Raw genomic sequence first — 16,092 nt, forward strand, 5'->3', positions numbered from 1 at the left:
AGAATGGAAACTTGTGACGGGCATGTCTCGAAGGAATTAGCAAATTGCATAAGATGAACCTTTATTCCGATTACAAATTAACACCAGCAACAAGATCCAGCACATTTTTACTGCCTCATGAAATAATTAACCCATCAAATCCAGCTCCATGCAAATCAGAAGGGAGAGGAGAATTAAAGGCTTTCTGTCTTCGCTGGGTGGAAGCACACACGCTGCCAGTGCCAAGCTGGGAGCATCACTGACACCCCTGAACTGCACCCACATTGCTAACCAGTGCCCTGCCTCGTTACCCTGGGACACCAGCTATGTGCCAGGAATCGCTACCTTGAGTTGTCCCCCCCAGAAAAAATGCTTCCCATGGTCTAATCCAGCTGTGGTTTAGCCCCGAGAAAGAAATTACTAATTTAAATAACATGCAATGATGCCTGCAGCAGGTACAATGGTCTCTCCTCCCCCTGCTGCAGCTCCACCATCCACGCACTATTCCCAGCTTTCCCTCAGTAAGTGACTTGCACAGATTCAGCAAGAAAAATACACATCCTCAAGGCACATTCTGAGCCAAACAAGACATCATCGTTATTAAACAGGAGAGTACCCCTCGGATATCTGTTTACCAAGTTCTCAAATCCTTCCCCAGGGTGCTTGCCAAAAATAGCCTAAAAGTCACTGTGTAAAATGTCCAGTCCCAGACTATGATCCAAAAAAGCCTGCAAGCTTCATTTGCTAAACTAGAGAAGGGCAGGAGCACAACACAATTACATTTTGAGAGGGTTAATGGGATTCAGCCTCCTACTATGAACATCCACACATGCACCCGCCCCGCTCTCACCCATCCCACATGAAGATCCTCAGCCTGCTCATGAAAACTGTCACGCAGCTGCAAACCACAGCCCAAGATATTTCAAAACCAGTATGAAATGCAAGCCCCAGACCCCAGGCAGGGGTTTCGGCCACGCTGATCCTTTTTGTGGCACAGGGGGCCAGTGCTGACACCAATCACACGTCAACCCAGGCAAAAGGCTTTTAAAAGGCACTTTGGTTACTATTTGTTTTAAATCAAAGGAATGGTATACCCATCACACGTGGCTTTATTGATTCGCTCTGTTCTCAGAAAAAAAAACCCACCCAACCAAAAAACCAACAAACCCTGTATCTAGCTGACAAGAAAAAAAAGACCCAACTAATCCAATTGAGATGGTATTTCCATGACAGAATTACAGCCCTGGCTCCCCATCCTCCCGTCCCCAATCATCTTTTACACGAGAAGTATTGGCAGGCTCCTAGTTATAACTGAGTAGTGGCCCACCCGCTCTCTCCCTGGATCATGTGTTAACTCCTGGTTCTCTCGCAACATCTGCCTTCCCCTCCCCGTTGACCACCACTCAGCTCTCCTGGGGGGGACCCCGAGGCTGCCCCGACCCCACGCACCACGGCATCCATCTGGGCCCTGGACCGAGCCTGGCTCTCACTGCAGACTTGCACCCACCACAGCTGCTTTCTGTATGTGGACAGATGTTTGAGCAAAATGAAGCCTAGAGGTAGAGGAGATGAAGCTGATTAAGCCTCATTATTCTATTTAGCGTAATGAGGGGGGAGCCATGAGGACGCCACGCAGCCGGGAAGCGGAAAGAACAAGACGGTTAATAGAAGCGCGCACACACGTGGGCAGGCAGGTACAGCCGAGCTGACATGCAGCCTGCGAGGGGTTTATTACCTCCGCTTTGACCAGCTTGCTTTCTCCTCTCCCCTGCCTGTGCCACGTTCCCAACGCCACCAGCACAGTGTCTGAATTCCCACTTGCTCAGAGAAGCGGTCAAGGGCAGTGACCTGGAACAGGCAGGAGCCAGGGAGCTCCTGGGAGCCACAGCTTCAACACCGGTGGCTCCGCTGCACCCAGCCCCAGCATCCCACCCAAAGCCCACCCGCGTGGGCACGGGAGCTCCACCAGCCTGCAGCACCGCCAGGAGAGATCTTGAGGCTCAAAGACAAATGCAACACATGTGCATGTGAAAATTCAGGAGCCGAAGCAACCAGGGTCTGTCTGAAAACTGGAGTCAGGGCTGGATGCATCCTCTGGACTCTTGTGGCGCTCCTCTGGGAAGAGGGAGGCCGGAGCAAGAAATACATCACAGAAACCCAATAAAACATCACACTGAACAAAACCCAGCCAAGCCAACAGAGCTGCAAGACAGATTTGAATGATGAGAATAATAATACTTCATTCCAGCATTCCTATACATTACTGTAGGCCCAAAATAGCTACTCTGTGATCAGAGACTTACTGCACTGAGCGATACTTTTAAGTAAGGTCTCCCTCAATAGCTCCTGGCAAATGCCCTCAACCCCAACCCCTTTTAGTAGACAGGAGCATCTCATACACCCCTCCAACACCTGCCAATTCTCCCCATCCACCCCATTAAATACCAGTTGAAGGCCAAGTTCTTATATAAAAAGTAGCCATAAGGTTAAACTAGAGCAAAGGAAGGAGAGAAACCTGCTGCGGCATCACTGGGGCCCGGGAAGGAGGAGACAGACAGCCCATTTGTCAGCAGTTTAAAATATTCCAGAAACTACAGCAACATCCTGCTGCAGAAGCAGCTCTGCCACCACCTCCCCAGCCACCGAACCAGTGCAGCTGGTAAAGACACACTTTGGCTGAACACCACATTTGAGGAGGTGGTAATCAAAATGAGGGAGAGCCCCTTTTTTTAGGGCTCCTGAGGCCTCTCTGCAAGGGTCTCGCTCTCCAAGCACACCCCAATGCCCTGTTGCGGTTTGTTGTCCTCCACCAGCCCAGCCAAGCGCTCACAGGCCAGCATTTATCTCCTCTTCCATAAACTCAGCTAAAGAATGAACAAACATGTTAAAGGCTTCACAGAGGGAAATGGCAAAAGATAAAGATGTAATAGATTAGATCTGTCTTTTGTAAGGAATTTAATGACTACAGCTGTTCAGCATCATTAACCAGTTTGTCTTGGAAGTTTTAACTCTCCCACCCGTTTGAGCAAACACTCGGGTACCACTGCAGCCACCCAGCTCCCAATGAGGCTGCAGCAGGAGTGAAGCCTTGCTCCCTCCTCGAGGAGTGGGGCTGGGATGATAAGGAGTCATTAAAAGCTTTTACTACCTGTTGCTATCCAGCACACTAATTACAGAGGAGTGCCAGGCAGAGAGAGAACTCTGCAAAGAGCAACCTGCTAAAACCTGATCCCTTGTCCTGCCCTCCCAGGGACAGCGTGCCCCATGGTCCCTCCAGCATCCCTTCCCCACCCAAGGGGAAGTGGGGTGGGGAGGGGGTGTACAAAAACAACCCTGAGATTTTAACTGACTTTAGAAGAAGCAAGAGTTGTTGGAAGTAAAGGGCGATGGCTTAACCCTTGCCTGAGCAGCACTGGCTCCTGAGAGAGAACTCTGGCCTCCAGCTGAAAGGAGATGCATCTCGAGCTGAATTCCCCAGCCAGCACAGCCCCAAGGATGGCTCAAGACTGACCAGGCACTGGCCAAATTTTCATTTCAACACATTCAGCTTTAACCTCTACTCACACTCCTTCCACAACATCCCTCGTAACTTCGCCAAGTCTCTGGGCAGCCTGTCCTTTTCCTAAAGCATCCCAGAAGTCACATCTCCTGCTCATTGCAGGGTCCCTGAACAGCCCCAGGAGCCACCACCACTGCCTCTGGGCAGGGAGCACGGCAGCCCCCAAATGCCAGCTCTCCTGACCCTGCCCAAGTTATCCAGGGGAAGGACAAGCAGCACTTTGCATCTGCACAAGCTCTAACAAGGTGGGTGCTGCCTACTATCCGGCTGGAGGAGGCACCCCAGCTAAGGGACACCCCCTTTTTCTGGAAGCAAACCCCACAGGCAGCAGCACCAGCCATGGGGCATAGACCCCCTTCGTGCTCGGCGTTAGCACACGCACCAGCCACCAGATTCCCCGTGGGACAAGCGTGCAGGGGCACGTGCCCTCCCGCATGGCACAAGTGGCTGTGTCAAGCCAGAGGAAGCAACAGCTCACCTCCCATCAGTATAAAGCAAGATATAAGTGTATATTTTATACATACTCCACTGCTCCCTGTATATTTTATACATACTCCACTGCTCCCTACAAGGCTGTCACCCTCAGCACCGTGCATGCTGGTCACCCTTGCCACCACTCCACCCTGCTCTTCGCAACACAAGAATTTCACTGCCCCCAATGCTCCTCCCCCTCCTCACACTCCCGTTGCAAAACTCAGCGGAGAAGAACAGCAGCCACCAGGAAGAAGCAGGTTTTGTGGTGCAGCTGTTTGTCCACCCTGTTGGGAAACATCAGCGTCAGGCAGCTGATCAAACACATCCCCGGCTCCATCCAGCGCCTCCTAACAAGGGCGACGGCTGCGACGGCCAACGCAGGAAAGAGACCTCGGGAGACAGAGCAGAGGGAAGAAGCTGGGTTTGACGGCAAACGGCTTCCAAGGGCTCTGGCTGACTGGTGGCAGCCCCCAGCCCCCACCACATCCTGCAAAGTGTTCAGGACCCCCAAGGAGAGGCAGGACATGGGCAGGCAGAGCGCAGAGCAGGGCCAGGCTTTCAGCAGTTTGACACCACTGTCATTTTATTCGTTTCTTCTTTACTTCAATGCATCCATTTGCACTGGAAGTGACACACCACAATATCAAGCAATTTTCTTCATAGGTGAGGATGTGTTTGGCTGTACCTGTCGGGAGAAGCTCAAAAAGCAAGGGAGTGGGGAAAGCCGATTGCTGCAGGCTCCCCTGGACACCGGGGTATCCAGCTGCACTGCTCTTCAAATGGAAAGCCTCACACTCCTTACTCATAACCACAGATAATCCCCCCTTCCACCAAAATCAATACAAAATTTAAAAAGCTCTTTGCAAGTTTTTGAAAATCTCTCTACTAAGCCATTCTTCTGTTTTCAGCTGTACAGATCCAACAGCTTCCAATTTATTTTTTTTTTAATAATACTCCTCGACAGTAGGATGGTTCTTTCAATTTTGAAATGCTTAGAGGGTTGGCAGCTCTGTGAATTAAACCCCTGGGCTGAAACAGAAGGTCACACCTGAACTGTTTGCAAAGTGTTGCCAGTGAAAAGAACAAAAGCAGAAGCGTGAAGGGGGGGCGGGGAGAAGGAGGAAGAAAAAAAAAGTGCAGACAGCCTAAAGCTGCACTCAGCACTGGCAGAGCCACCCGGGGTCTCCGAGAAAACATGATTTCATTAAATCTGTGATAGAAACCAATCTGTATCTGGCTTCTGTCACAGCAGAGCTGAAGCCCCCCAGCCCAGGAACACCCACTTACCAGTGCCGGGATGAGCAGGTCGGCGAAGTACACAAAAGCTGCTCCCAGAGCGAAGCCCATGGCCACCGGGAAGAAAGCGAAGGCACCGAAGCTGCCGGACTCCTCTGCCATGTCGATAGCCGGGGCCAGAAGTGACCAGTAGGAAGCGGCCAGCATGACCTGGGAGACAAAAGGGGAGCAGTGAGAACCATGCAGGCACCGATGCCACGAGGATCTGACACCAGATCTGACACAGACTGCTGCACGGCAGCACCGCCGGCTCCCCTGCCAGCTGCCCATCAGCCAAGGAAATCCCCACGCTCACCCCCACTGCAACCCAGCAGAGCCATCCAAACCCGCTTCCCAACAGGACAAATCCCTGAAGGATGGAGAATTGAGGGTTCTTCCCCATTTTCACCAATGTTTTCCTTGGCTCCAAAGTCCCAAGCGGCAAACAAACACCACAAGATGATCGGGGCATTTTTCTGTGCCATTAGCACAGCCACGACCGCCATCCAAACAGGCATGGCAACAGTGGGAGCAGGAAAGCCATCCTCTCCTTGGGTGTCCTGCAGTGACAGCAGCAGGTCCACGACCCTCTCGTTCACTGCACCCCAGCCAAAGCCAGAGCGAACCAAATCCTTCTGCACCCAGCTCCGGGCTTCTCCACAGAGCCGGCAGGGGACAAAGAATGCACAGCCTTGAGCTCATGCAGAAAAAATAAATATTGGATAGCAACTGGAACCAAAGAGCCATCTCCAAGCTGGCCAAGGGCACGTCACAACTTTGCCATACAGTTTTAAACCTGCTGCAGTTTAACTGCCAGCGTCCCCATCTCACCACCCCAGGCCAAGGCAGCTGCAGCACGAGCGCTTTGCAACTCCTCTGCTTCTGCACGGACCAACACTTGGGCTGCTCCTGTCCCAGCATCCAAGCCAGGGGGCCCAGCCTGGGAAGAGAACAAGTTCCCACCCTGAACCGCAATGCACCAGCTCCCAGCACAAACCAGTGCTGCCAAAGTCCTACCCAGTTTGCACCAGGAATAATAAACCTTGCCAGCAGCAGAGGGCTTTTTCCTTGCTTGCTGCCTAGCAGGGAGGGAGAAGGCACATCTACCCAAAAGACCACAGAAAAACAGAATTTTGGACTTGTGGGGATCTCCAACCCAGCCCTGCTCAGAGCTGGTTGCTCAGGTTGATACCCAGCGTGGAGAACAGAAAGCCAAGCGGGACACCAGTTTCACAAGCTTATATTAAAGAACATAATATTAACATGCATTTTATCACCTTATCTCTTCCCCTCCTCTGCGGCCCAACATACTGGGCTGGGTTAATTAAACAGTCATCAGCTTAGTGCAATGCCCTCGGCAGCTGCCAGTTTCTCTCCCTGCAGCCATTCAGCTCCACGGGAGCTCAGCTGTGACCAGCTCTGGGGACCAGTCCCATCACACACAGGGAGGAAGCAAGTGAGCAAGACAAGCACAGATGGGCTTAAAAATCACACAGATCTGTGTCGGGCTTTGGGAAACTGTACCAGCAAGGGGTAGGGATGCGGCAGCACCCGCTGCCCTGCCGTGGGCAGACGGGGTCCACGTTGCCTTAGGGTGGTCCAGGCAATGCTCCGAGCTCTCCCCCAGCCCTGCCTTCGAGCGGTGAAGCACATCAAAGGGGAGCTCTCGCCAGAGGAAGGATTGTGGGATCAGGATCCAGCAGGAACAAGAAAAGCGAGCCTGGAGACAGCAGTGGGAGGGATCTCCCTCACCTGTGAGGAAAGGTGACCCTGCCTCTGCATCCAGCAACCCACCCCAAGCACCCCACAAAGCCCCATTTGCAGGATGCTCAGAGGAGATGCTGCTCAGCTTGCTCTCACAGCATGGGTATTCGCCCGCGGAAGAGAAGTGCGTAACAAATTATTACATTTTAAATCACTTTTAAAGAAAGAACGAGATGCCTATTGCTGTAGACACCAGTCCCTGAGGGATTGTGTAAATCTCAGCTCGCTATGAGTAAGAAGAAAGCAGGCTGTCATGTCAGGCTTAACCACGGCTGTCAAACTTCATATTTCAAATGCCACCTCCTTTAAAAAACAACCACACACCCCAACATGGAAACACAAGCAACAGGGAAAGGCTCTGCAGAATTATATTGTCATCTTATGTTAAGATATCATTTCTCCATGGAAAACAGAGGCCTGACACTGCTCAGCCTCCAGATCCCATCACCACTGGAGTCAGCAACGGAGCTCCCACCAGCTTCACTGGTACACGGGCTCTGGGGGAAGATGATGACAGAGCTTTAAGCCACCCCAGCCTCACCAGCTGAAGGAACAAACTGCTGGGCTGAACCAACCAGCTTCACTTGCTTGGTAAGGAAAAGCAATTTATTCCTACACTCTGATGCAGCAAAACCCCTCAACCCCACTTGGTGGGGGAGCTGGAAGTCATCACCCTGCAGCAGCCAGCAGAAGTGACAAGGTCCCTGTGCCTCCCCTCAGAGCCCAGGTGTGAGCTCCGGGACACAGGCTTGACCTTGAGCCAAGGTCCTGCTCACCCTCTTCAGCATCAGAGCTGGAATTTACCCCTCTGATTCAACACCATCCCTTATCAGATGACGCTCCTGAACTAACAAAAGGGTGAGGATCTTTGCCAGCAGCCTGATTTAAGTAACAAAAAAAAAAAAAGAATAAAAAAAAATAATTTAAAAAAAATCACACTTCAAACTTTGAATTCTCCAGGGACAGGAACCCAAACCCCACCAATATCACTGAGCAAGCCAGCGTCAAAGACAGGAATAAAAGAGAAAAAGCCTGCCTGGGCTCTCCTCAGATCAATAAAACATGAAGCCACTTTGGCGGAGTGTACAATTCTCCGCACAAAGCCTTCCCCTTGCACCAGCCCTGCTCAGCCCAGCCAAGATGGGGAGCAGGGGACCCATAGCGCACCGGCTTGCTGGCACCAGGACACATGCCTCCTGCCAAACTGGATTTGGACATTTTTGCAGAGACTTCGTGCTCCAGAGCCAAGATGCAACAATGCTGTAAATCTACCAGCTCTGGGGAAAATAAGCTGTGGTTGATGGGGGAGGAGAAAGCAGAAGGCAGCTGCGTATCTAAAGCATCCCTGGGTTGCGGGGAGCCCAAACCCTTCCCTGGGATACGTCAGTGCAACTGGAGACAAAAGCCAGGCTCAAAACCTGACTGCCTCATGCCACGGAAGATGACTGAACCCAGATCTGTGTCCTCATGCTAATGGGAAACCCTTGAAACATGCCAGGCAGCAGGATTTATGACGACACTGTGCCCCAGCACCTCTCCCAGGGTTTGATGGGTCTCCATCACATCTCCTTCCAGGCAGGGACTCACTGTGGGTGCCCTCCCAAACGCTGGGGTGCCCACACTTCTCCCCACCCAGACCACAGAGCCAGCACCACCTCAGCTCAGCCCACACAGCTTCAGAGCCACACAGGAGCTTTTTTTCTGCAAATAATCAGGGCAACGATCTTCATCCCCAGCCGCAGCTGGCCCTGCTGGACCTCAGCATGAGGGGGAGCATCCCTGTAAATCCAAGCCCAGTACCACACCACTGCGTTAAAATTAAAGCCCTCATCTTGTTTGCTGTGAGTGGCAACATCTCACGATACTCCTGCACGATCATCAAGATGAGAACGGCAACTTCAGGGGAAACAGCCACGTTAACAGCGTGCGGATGGGAAAACCCAAGCCGCTCACAAGCGAAGGAGATCCCCTTGGCAGGACAGGGAAGTGGAAGGTGAGAGACCAGCAGGACACCTTCCCTGTCAAACTTTTCCACCCGATTTCATTAAGGCTCCAACAACGAGAATCAGCCTCAGTAGACCTGTGTAAATTACTGATGCTGTTTTAAGCAGCACTGAAAGAGAATATTCAATACCAGACGTGCCTACTGCAGTTTAAAGAGCATGTCTTTCTGATTTTCTGCTTCACCTGGGACAGAAGAAACCAAACTGCGACCCAGTAAGAGGAATAGCCATGCGAGGCTGTAGGGAAGGAGGACTGCAGGTTTCATGTAGTGTTTATGATGTCCGAGAGTACAGCACCTCCAGGATAACACTGAGATAACAGAGAATATCAGAAGGAAAAAAAAAAAGGTCTTATTTAAGAATATCAAGATGTAAGAGAAAAGCCAGAATTCCACATCAGATGCCCAAGCAAGAAAAGCCATTTCTCCATAGAAAAACATCGCCTCAGAGGTTTTCACACACAAAGCCCTCCATTATCTATAATTTCCAGAAAGGGAACTGAGGCAGAGAGAGGCTAAACACACGGACACCCAAGCAGAGGTACCAGGCTGGAAGAAGCTGAGCTCCTTCACACTGCAGCAGCCAGCCACACAGGCTCCCTTCTCCCGAGATGACACTTACGCCATCAGACGTGGTCAGCTTGACCTGTGCCAAAAGGGGACATTGCTTTGCAGTCCGGATGCTCCCGGCACACCCCAGCTCAGGGCACGGCAACTTGACCACACGCCCAGGCTCACATCAGCTCCCCCAGATCAGATGGATTCTCTGAAGGCAGCGCCGAGCCGTAGCTTTCTGGACCCCAAACGAACACTCTGCATCCCAGACCATCCTCCTTGAGGTCACCTAGACATCCCTGTCCCACACCCTCCTCCTGGCTCAGCAGCTGTAGAGAAGCTTTTAATTAATTCTGGTTTTATTTTGCTTTGCAAGCTCACGGTAATGATTTGCCTACTCATCTTCTAACAGGAGAGACAACCGTCTGTTATACCCTGTTTCATCAGCAATCCTGGTCTCGGAGAGCAGCGTGCACACTCCCTGGAACCCAGATGACTAACAGAAATCCTGAGCTGAGCACCAGAACAGCAAGGTTAGAAGCAATACCTGCCTCCAAAAGCACAGGAATTGGAGTTTTGCTGGTTCTGACAGAGTACAACAGAAGTTTAATTAAACCTGGCAGCCCAGATTTCACAGCAGAGATAAAGAGGCAGTTAAGTTCTGCCTCTCGCTGCTCCAGGGCTCAGAGCAACAGCCCATCCATATCTGCAAGAGATCGACATCAAAGACATGGTCTCTACAACAGAAATCCCTTACAGCAAGATAAGTAGTCCACGATCAGAGCAGCACTGCCATCAGAAGAAACACTTCTTAAAGGGAAGAAGAGGGAGAAAAAACAGTACAAATAGGTTTCCAAACACTGCATCCTGCTTTCTGCCCTGCATGAAGCCAGCCTGCCAAAACACCAAGCGCCCACGCTGCTCCTGAGGTTCCTCCAACACCAGTTTTGCAGCACAAGCCTGGATGAGGTAGGAACAGCCCCTTGACCCAGCCAGCCAGGAGGACTGCACAGCCCACCTGGGTTCCCTTTCCAGGCAAACCTGCCTCAGGCATGCCACCTACTTCGCTCCAGCATCACATCCCACCTCCACAATCCTGCAGTGAGCTGCAAGTCAGCCACGGTCCCTCTTGCCAAAGGGCTGAGTCAGGAGGTGGTTTCTCCTCCATCTTTTCCATGGACTCTGCAAAGCTGCCAAGCACACACATCACTAGTGCTTCCCTTGTCTGTACAGGGAGGAAAATGTTTCTCATGTTAAAACCTTTCAGGTAAAGAAAAGCTAGAGACAGCCAGTCACACTGCCAGTCAATCAATTACAATGCTGTCCAGCTGGGAAAGGAAAACCATCTGCTAGGAACTCGGGGGGAACCTGTTACCTGGGGGTAACATCCAGCAAGCCCCTCCTCGGCGCCGGGCAGCTGCACTGAGGAAGCATGAAGGTGCAGGGTTGAGCACAGCCCTCTCAGGGGGGTATGCCAGCCCCATGCCACACAGCAGGCAAAGAGCTACAGGCACATCTGGAGCAAACTAAGGCAAAAGGAAGATAAATTTGGTGCTTTTGCCATGTCACTGCCACCCAAACACTTGGCCACCGAGCAAGGACCTGCTTCTAGCAAGCCCAGCAGCCCTAGAAGCAGCCATGGCACAATCACCTGCAGATCTCTGTCATCTTCCTCCAAAAGAGCCATCCTGGCCACGCAGCATCAGTTCTCTGCAGTGACCCTGGGTGACACAGGCAGCTCAGCTCAACCCAACCAGCACCAGCTTCAGCAGCTCAAGCCTACAAACGCAACTTAGAAACCTTCACAAATCTCAGCTTGTGGTTTAGGTGGCAGCACCTCCAGCCAGCAGGATGTGCCACCACAGGCTCCCTCACTGTCACTCCCCTCTAGACACTGCAGCAACCCCAGGGGAAAAAAAAAGTTCCCTTTCCTGCTCCAAGCACAGCAAACTGAAAGTAGCCAGGGGAAAAGTAACTGTTTGTAGAACTTCTGCTTCACCAGCCGAGCCACGCCTCTGCTGCACAGGGATGACTCAGTGCTCCTGGCAGGGTGACACTGCGGCCACAGCAAGGACAGCATCATGCCGTGCTGGGGCAGCACCCGAACCAGCCCTTGGACAGGGCAGACACCCTACCATGCCCTGGTACCTCCCCAGATGCAGGACAGTTGCGCTGGCTGCTTTTGCAGACAGCAGTGCCACGTCAAGGGGACAGCCCAGCGCACGCTGTCCCCAGCAGCATCTCCCTGACACCACAAAAGTGGCTCCAACTTGGCTTGTAGGGACAAGGGTGTGTCTTGCAGAGAAAAACAGCTCAGAAATCAAACCACAGAGGAAAGCTCCAGAACAGGCAATTCCCAACGCAAGCGATCCATTTATAAATGATGGCCCACGAATCTGCTACAACAGACAAGCTGAATTATTCGCACCATTAGCAGGTTGCAGGCACGTTCCAGGAAAGCTTGTTAGGGAGCAAACCGAGCTCTGCAGCCTTTCATGTCACCCGCCACAGCAGGCTCTTGCTCAGTGCAGCTGGGTTTGCTCCAGCCACGGGGAACAGCAGACCTGCAATCTCCAGAGCTGCAAACAGTTAAATTGCACCTTGGTTAGCAGCATTGTGGCACCTGGGGGTGCACAGGGAGGAAGGGGCACAGCCTCGGCACAAGCAGCATTGCTGCACGCCACAGGATGGCTCACCCATGCTGCCAGGCTCGTGGTTCACCCCGAAACCTAGCAGCGTCGCCCACGCTCCAGGTGCCAGCTACACAGCCAGGACACAGCAAGCGGGGCCTGGCAGAGCCCTGCGCCCAGGGAAGATGCACCTTCCACGCAGAGCGCATCCCCTGGGCTCTCAGGCACACTCTAGCACCTGAAGGAAAACTAACATGATTTAACAAGTCTGAATGAGCCTCCACCTGCTCCCCATCACAGCAGGAGGTCTACATTCACAAGCCCCACGGTTTCATGTCTTCCTTCAAGAAGGACGCAACAAACCCCACATTTAGCATGCGCCTTCAATGCAAAGCTGCAGTGTCTTTATTCTCCTTCTTCCAAGGGCTTAAAGCACCCACACTCTGCAGGAGACCAAGAAGCACAAAGCCTCCAGGACAACGGCTCTCCTGTCCACCTTCATCGCACCACTGCTCCAGGAGGAGCAATTCAGAAGCCCAAGGAAGCAAAAAGAGTTTAACTCAAGAGATCCAAATCCTGCATGGGCAGCTTGACATCCTTGTGACCCTCCTCGTGCCACCTCCATCCTCACCAAAGAGGCACAGAGACGTGACAAGACCCGAGCAGTACCACACCATGCTCTTCCCTGCCCCACCTACACCTCAGGCAATTATCCAAGAAACACTAACACAAGCAGGCAACCAAACGAAGCATGGTAGAGCTTCAGAGGTGTCGGCAGGAGAACACAAGCAGAGACAAGGAGTAGAAGGAGCTGTACTTACCCCCGCAGCAAAGCCTAAGCTCCCATCTAGGATCCGCCTCTGCAATAAAACACAAAATACACCATTTACTCCCAGTAGAAGCAGCAGAGTCAACACCACCGTAAACCTCGCAGATGGGGGAAGGCAGCTGCACTGCTACCACACTGAGATATCTTTCTTCTTCCCATTTCTGTAACCCAAGCGATTTCTGTGCTTTGAGGCAAAAGCCGTGCTTTTCACACAGAGCAGCCCACCATCACCAAGAGCCTATAGTGCATCCTGGCTCCCTCAACCCACTGGCAGTGCCGGGATTGGGCTCAGCCCATCCAGTGCCCATGCCAAAGGATGCAGAAAGGTAAACCAGAAACTCTCCTGCCCAGCTGTGCATGCTGCCCTGCATTTCCCCTCCTGAACATTTTGATTGCTGTAATAACGAGCTGCTACAAACAAAGCCATTACTCTTCCAGTAGCCCAGCACGTACCCTGCCCACCTCACTCCCAGTGCAGTTTTTCTTCATTAGCACATCATCCTCCCCCAGGAAGAAAACTAACGTGCTACTGCAAAGGGAATCTCACTTTGCAAAGAACTCCTGAATAAATCATCACAAGAGACAGCCATAAATAATAAATCCATCCAGGCAATTTTGAACACAACAGCAAGGAGGGCCTCTAATTCCGAAATACAAGATGACTTAAAGAGCAGCACTTGGCTTGCTCTGAGCATGGGCTGACCCCAATCCTGCACTGGGGATGCGGCAGCAAAGCCAGGTTACAGGAGGAGAACCTGCTGTTCCAAACACAGAGCCCTGCCTGCAGCTCTGCCCCATCTCCCAAGTGCCGTGAGCTTGCTACGGCACATACCACAGCCTGGGTCAGGAATTTGATTTCCTTCTCCTCTTCTGTGTTGACACACAGGATAGAAATGAGCTGGATTTTTTTCTCCTCCTGTCCCAGGACCAACATCCAGTCCCTCACACTTGGGACCAGGCAGCCAAACCCCACCACGAGCATAGCACAGCCCCCTGCCCCGCTTGCCTCCCAGGGACAGAGGAGTGATCCCAGCACCCACCTGCCCGCTGGAAAACACAAACACCAGCGCCGAGCCAGCAGCTGTCAGCCCCCAGGTGAGGAAGGTTCCCAGCACCGCCTGGATCACCGGCCCGTGCCCTGGGATCATGCTGACCTGGGAGAGATTAGTTGCATCAGGATAAGTGTGTGGTATTTAAAGACAGAGAATACCCCCCCCAAACCCCTCCTCACCGAAGAGGTAAGTTAACCATCCTCCCTGCTGAGCCTGTCTAAGCTTCTCTTCCCCTCAAGTAGGGCTTTGCAATTTAATCCAGGCACAGAGGAGAGGGACCAAGGAGGGATGGGATGCTCCACACCCCATCCGGTGCACGACCCCATGCCGATTTGGGGCTCAGCCCCCCAAGCTGGCACCAGGGCAGAGCATCTCCAGAGAAACACACACCGCTCAAACCTCACCGAGTGAGGAAACGCTTCATCCCACATCCCCGGGCAGCTCCCAGGCACGTGCACCACATCCCACTTCTCGGTGCCACTTATTTACGCCGAAAACCCCCGTTCCCGGCGCTGGAGGCGAGCGGCCTCACAGCACCCCGCTCCGCTGCCGGGACCAGGCAGAAAGGGGAACCAGGCCCGGGGCTGGGCCACCGAAACAGGGCTCGGGGCTGTGCCCGGGGGGGGTGCCGAGGGCGGGGGGGGACGGACACCTGAGTCCACCCGGCCCCGAGCGGCCCGGAGCCGCGCTGCGAGGGAACACACGCGTGTGTGCAACTACCGACACGTCAATAGGTATATAAGTACATACATATTTATACGCTTATATGCGAATATATCAAAATACACGTGTACTTAAACGTTTATAGGTAAATTATGAGAAATACACACACCCTTCCCTCCCCCTGCCGGGCCCCCCCAGGCCCCCTGCCTTGCCCCCGGCCCGCTGCCCGGCCCTACGGGGTGGACGCCCGGGTCAGACCCCCTCGGCTGCCCGGCCCCGCCAAGAGGGAGCCCCCCTGCCACTAACCCGCGCCCCCGGGGGACCCCGGCCCCGCTCACCGCCCGGCGCTGCCCGCCGCGGCCCCGCCACCACTTCCTGGTGCCGCCGCACGTGTCGCCGCCGCCCCGCCTATCAACGCGGCCGCCGCCAATGGGAGCGCGGCGGGGGCGGGCCGCCCGCGGCTCTGCGGTTCGGGAGGGGGGAGGTGCGGGGACAGTGAGGCGGGCGGGCGGCGCGGGCGGGCGCGGCAAGGCGCGGGGGGAGCTGTCACCGCCACTGCCACCCCCGGGCACGGCGCAGCCCCCAGCTGCAAGGTGACCCCCGGGCAGGCTTCCCGCTGGGCTGCTAAAGGCAGCTCCTGGTCTTTGGATTGGGGTGCTTCCGTGGCGTGCCTTCCTGCCACCTGGCAGCTTGGGAGCATGGCCAGCATGGTGAGCTGTGCTCGTCAGCCGCGCTCATTAACAACCAGAAGTTGCACCTTAATGATCAGTACGTGGCAGCCTGCAATACCTAACAGGACCAAACAACCACTGTCCATCCCCATCACAGCCTTTGGAGCATGCATCCGGCATCACGGCATCCTCCCCCAGCCGTTAACATCCCCCCAGAGCATCATCACGGGCAGAAGCAGCTCTGGCACCGATTCCTGCCCCAGCAGCTCCAGCCACCTTGGCAGGAGGGTGAGGGGCTTACCCCAACGGCCATGGAGCAGAAGGAGCCGGGCCAGCCTCAGGGCTCGCTGGTGTCTCCTGCTTGTGCCACGCCAGAAGGTGCAGGAGGTGGCAGAACGTCACATTCAACTCTTTTGCAACATAACCCTTCTTTATTAGAGTGTTTATCTTTTAAAAGCCTTTGATCAACCTCCCCTGCCACAGCTGGGAAAGGTCAAGGCCACTTGAAACCTCCCTGATTTAGGATTTAATCAATCTCCCCCTGTAATTGCCTGCATCCTTCATTAGCTCCCATAACAAGGCAGATGCAGTGCAAGGTGCCAGCTGGGAGGGACGTGGGGACAGAACAAAAAGGCTCCC

At 53.5% G+C, this 16,092-nt stretch overlaps 1 protein-coding gene across 3 annotated transcripts in view; it reads right to left on the bottom strand.

Annotated features, from left to right (window-relative positions):
• The window catches only part of SLC39A11 (solute carrier family 39 member 11), a 99,097-nt gene extending 83,324 nt beyond the window's left edge, over window positions 1-15,773 (bottom strand). For 2 of the 3 annotated variants that reach the window (XM_040582080.1, XM_040582078.1), the window contains exons 1-4: window positions 15,755-15,773; window positions 14,108-14,221; window positions 13,060-13,098; window positions 5,300-5,458 (exon numbers count right to left, since the gene is read on the bottom strand). In XM_040582080.1, the coding sequence (XP_040438014.1) occupies window positions 5,300-5,458; window positions 13,060-13,098; window positions 14,108-14,221; window positions 15,755-15,766 (324 nt within the window). In that variant the 5' untranslated portion in view covers window positions 15,767-15,773. Of the gene's footprint in view, window positions 1-5,299; window positions 5,459-13,059; window positions 13,099-14,107; window positions 14,222-15,120; window positions 15,180-15,754 lie in introns of those variants that run through there. The other variant, XM_040582079.1, reaches the window with a different exon arrangement.
• Between the last annotated feature and the right edge of the window lie 319 nt (window positions 15,774-16,092).

Source organism: Falco naumanni, chromosome 1 (genome assembly GCF_017639655.2).
Source record: "Falco naumanni isolate bFalNau1 chromosome 1, bFalNau1.pat, whole genome shotgun sequence".
In the NCBI taxonomy this organism is placed as follows: Eukaryota; Metazoa; Chordata; class Aves; order Falconiformes; family Falconidae; genus Falco; species Falco naumanni.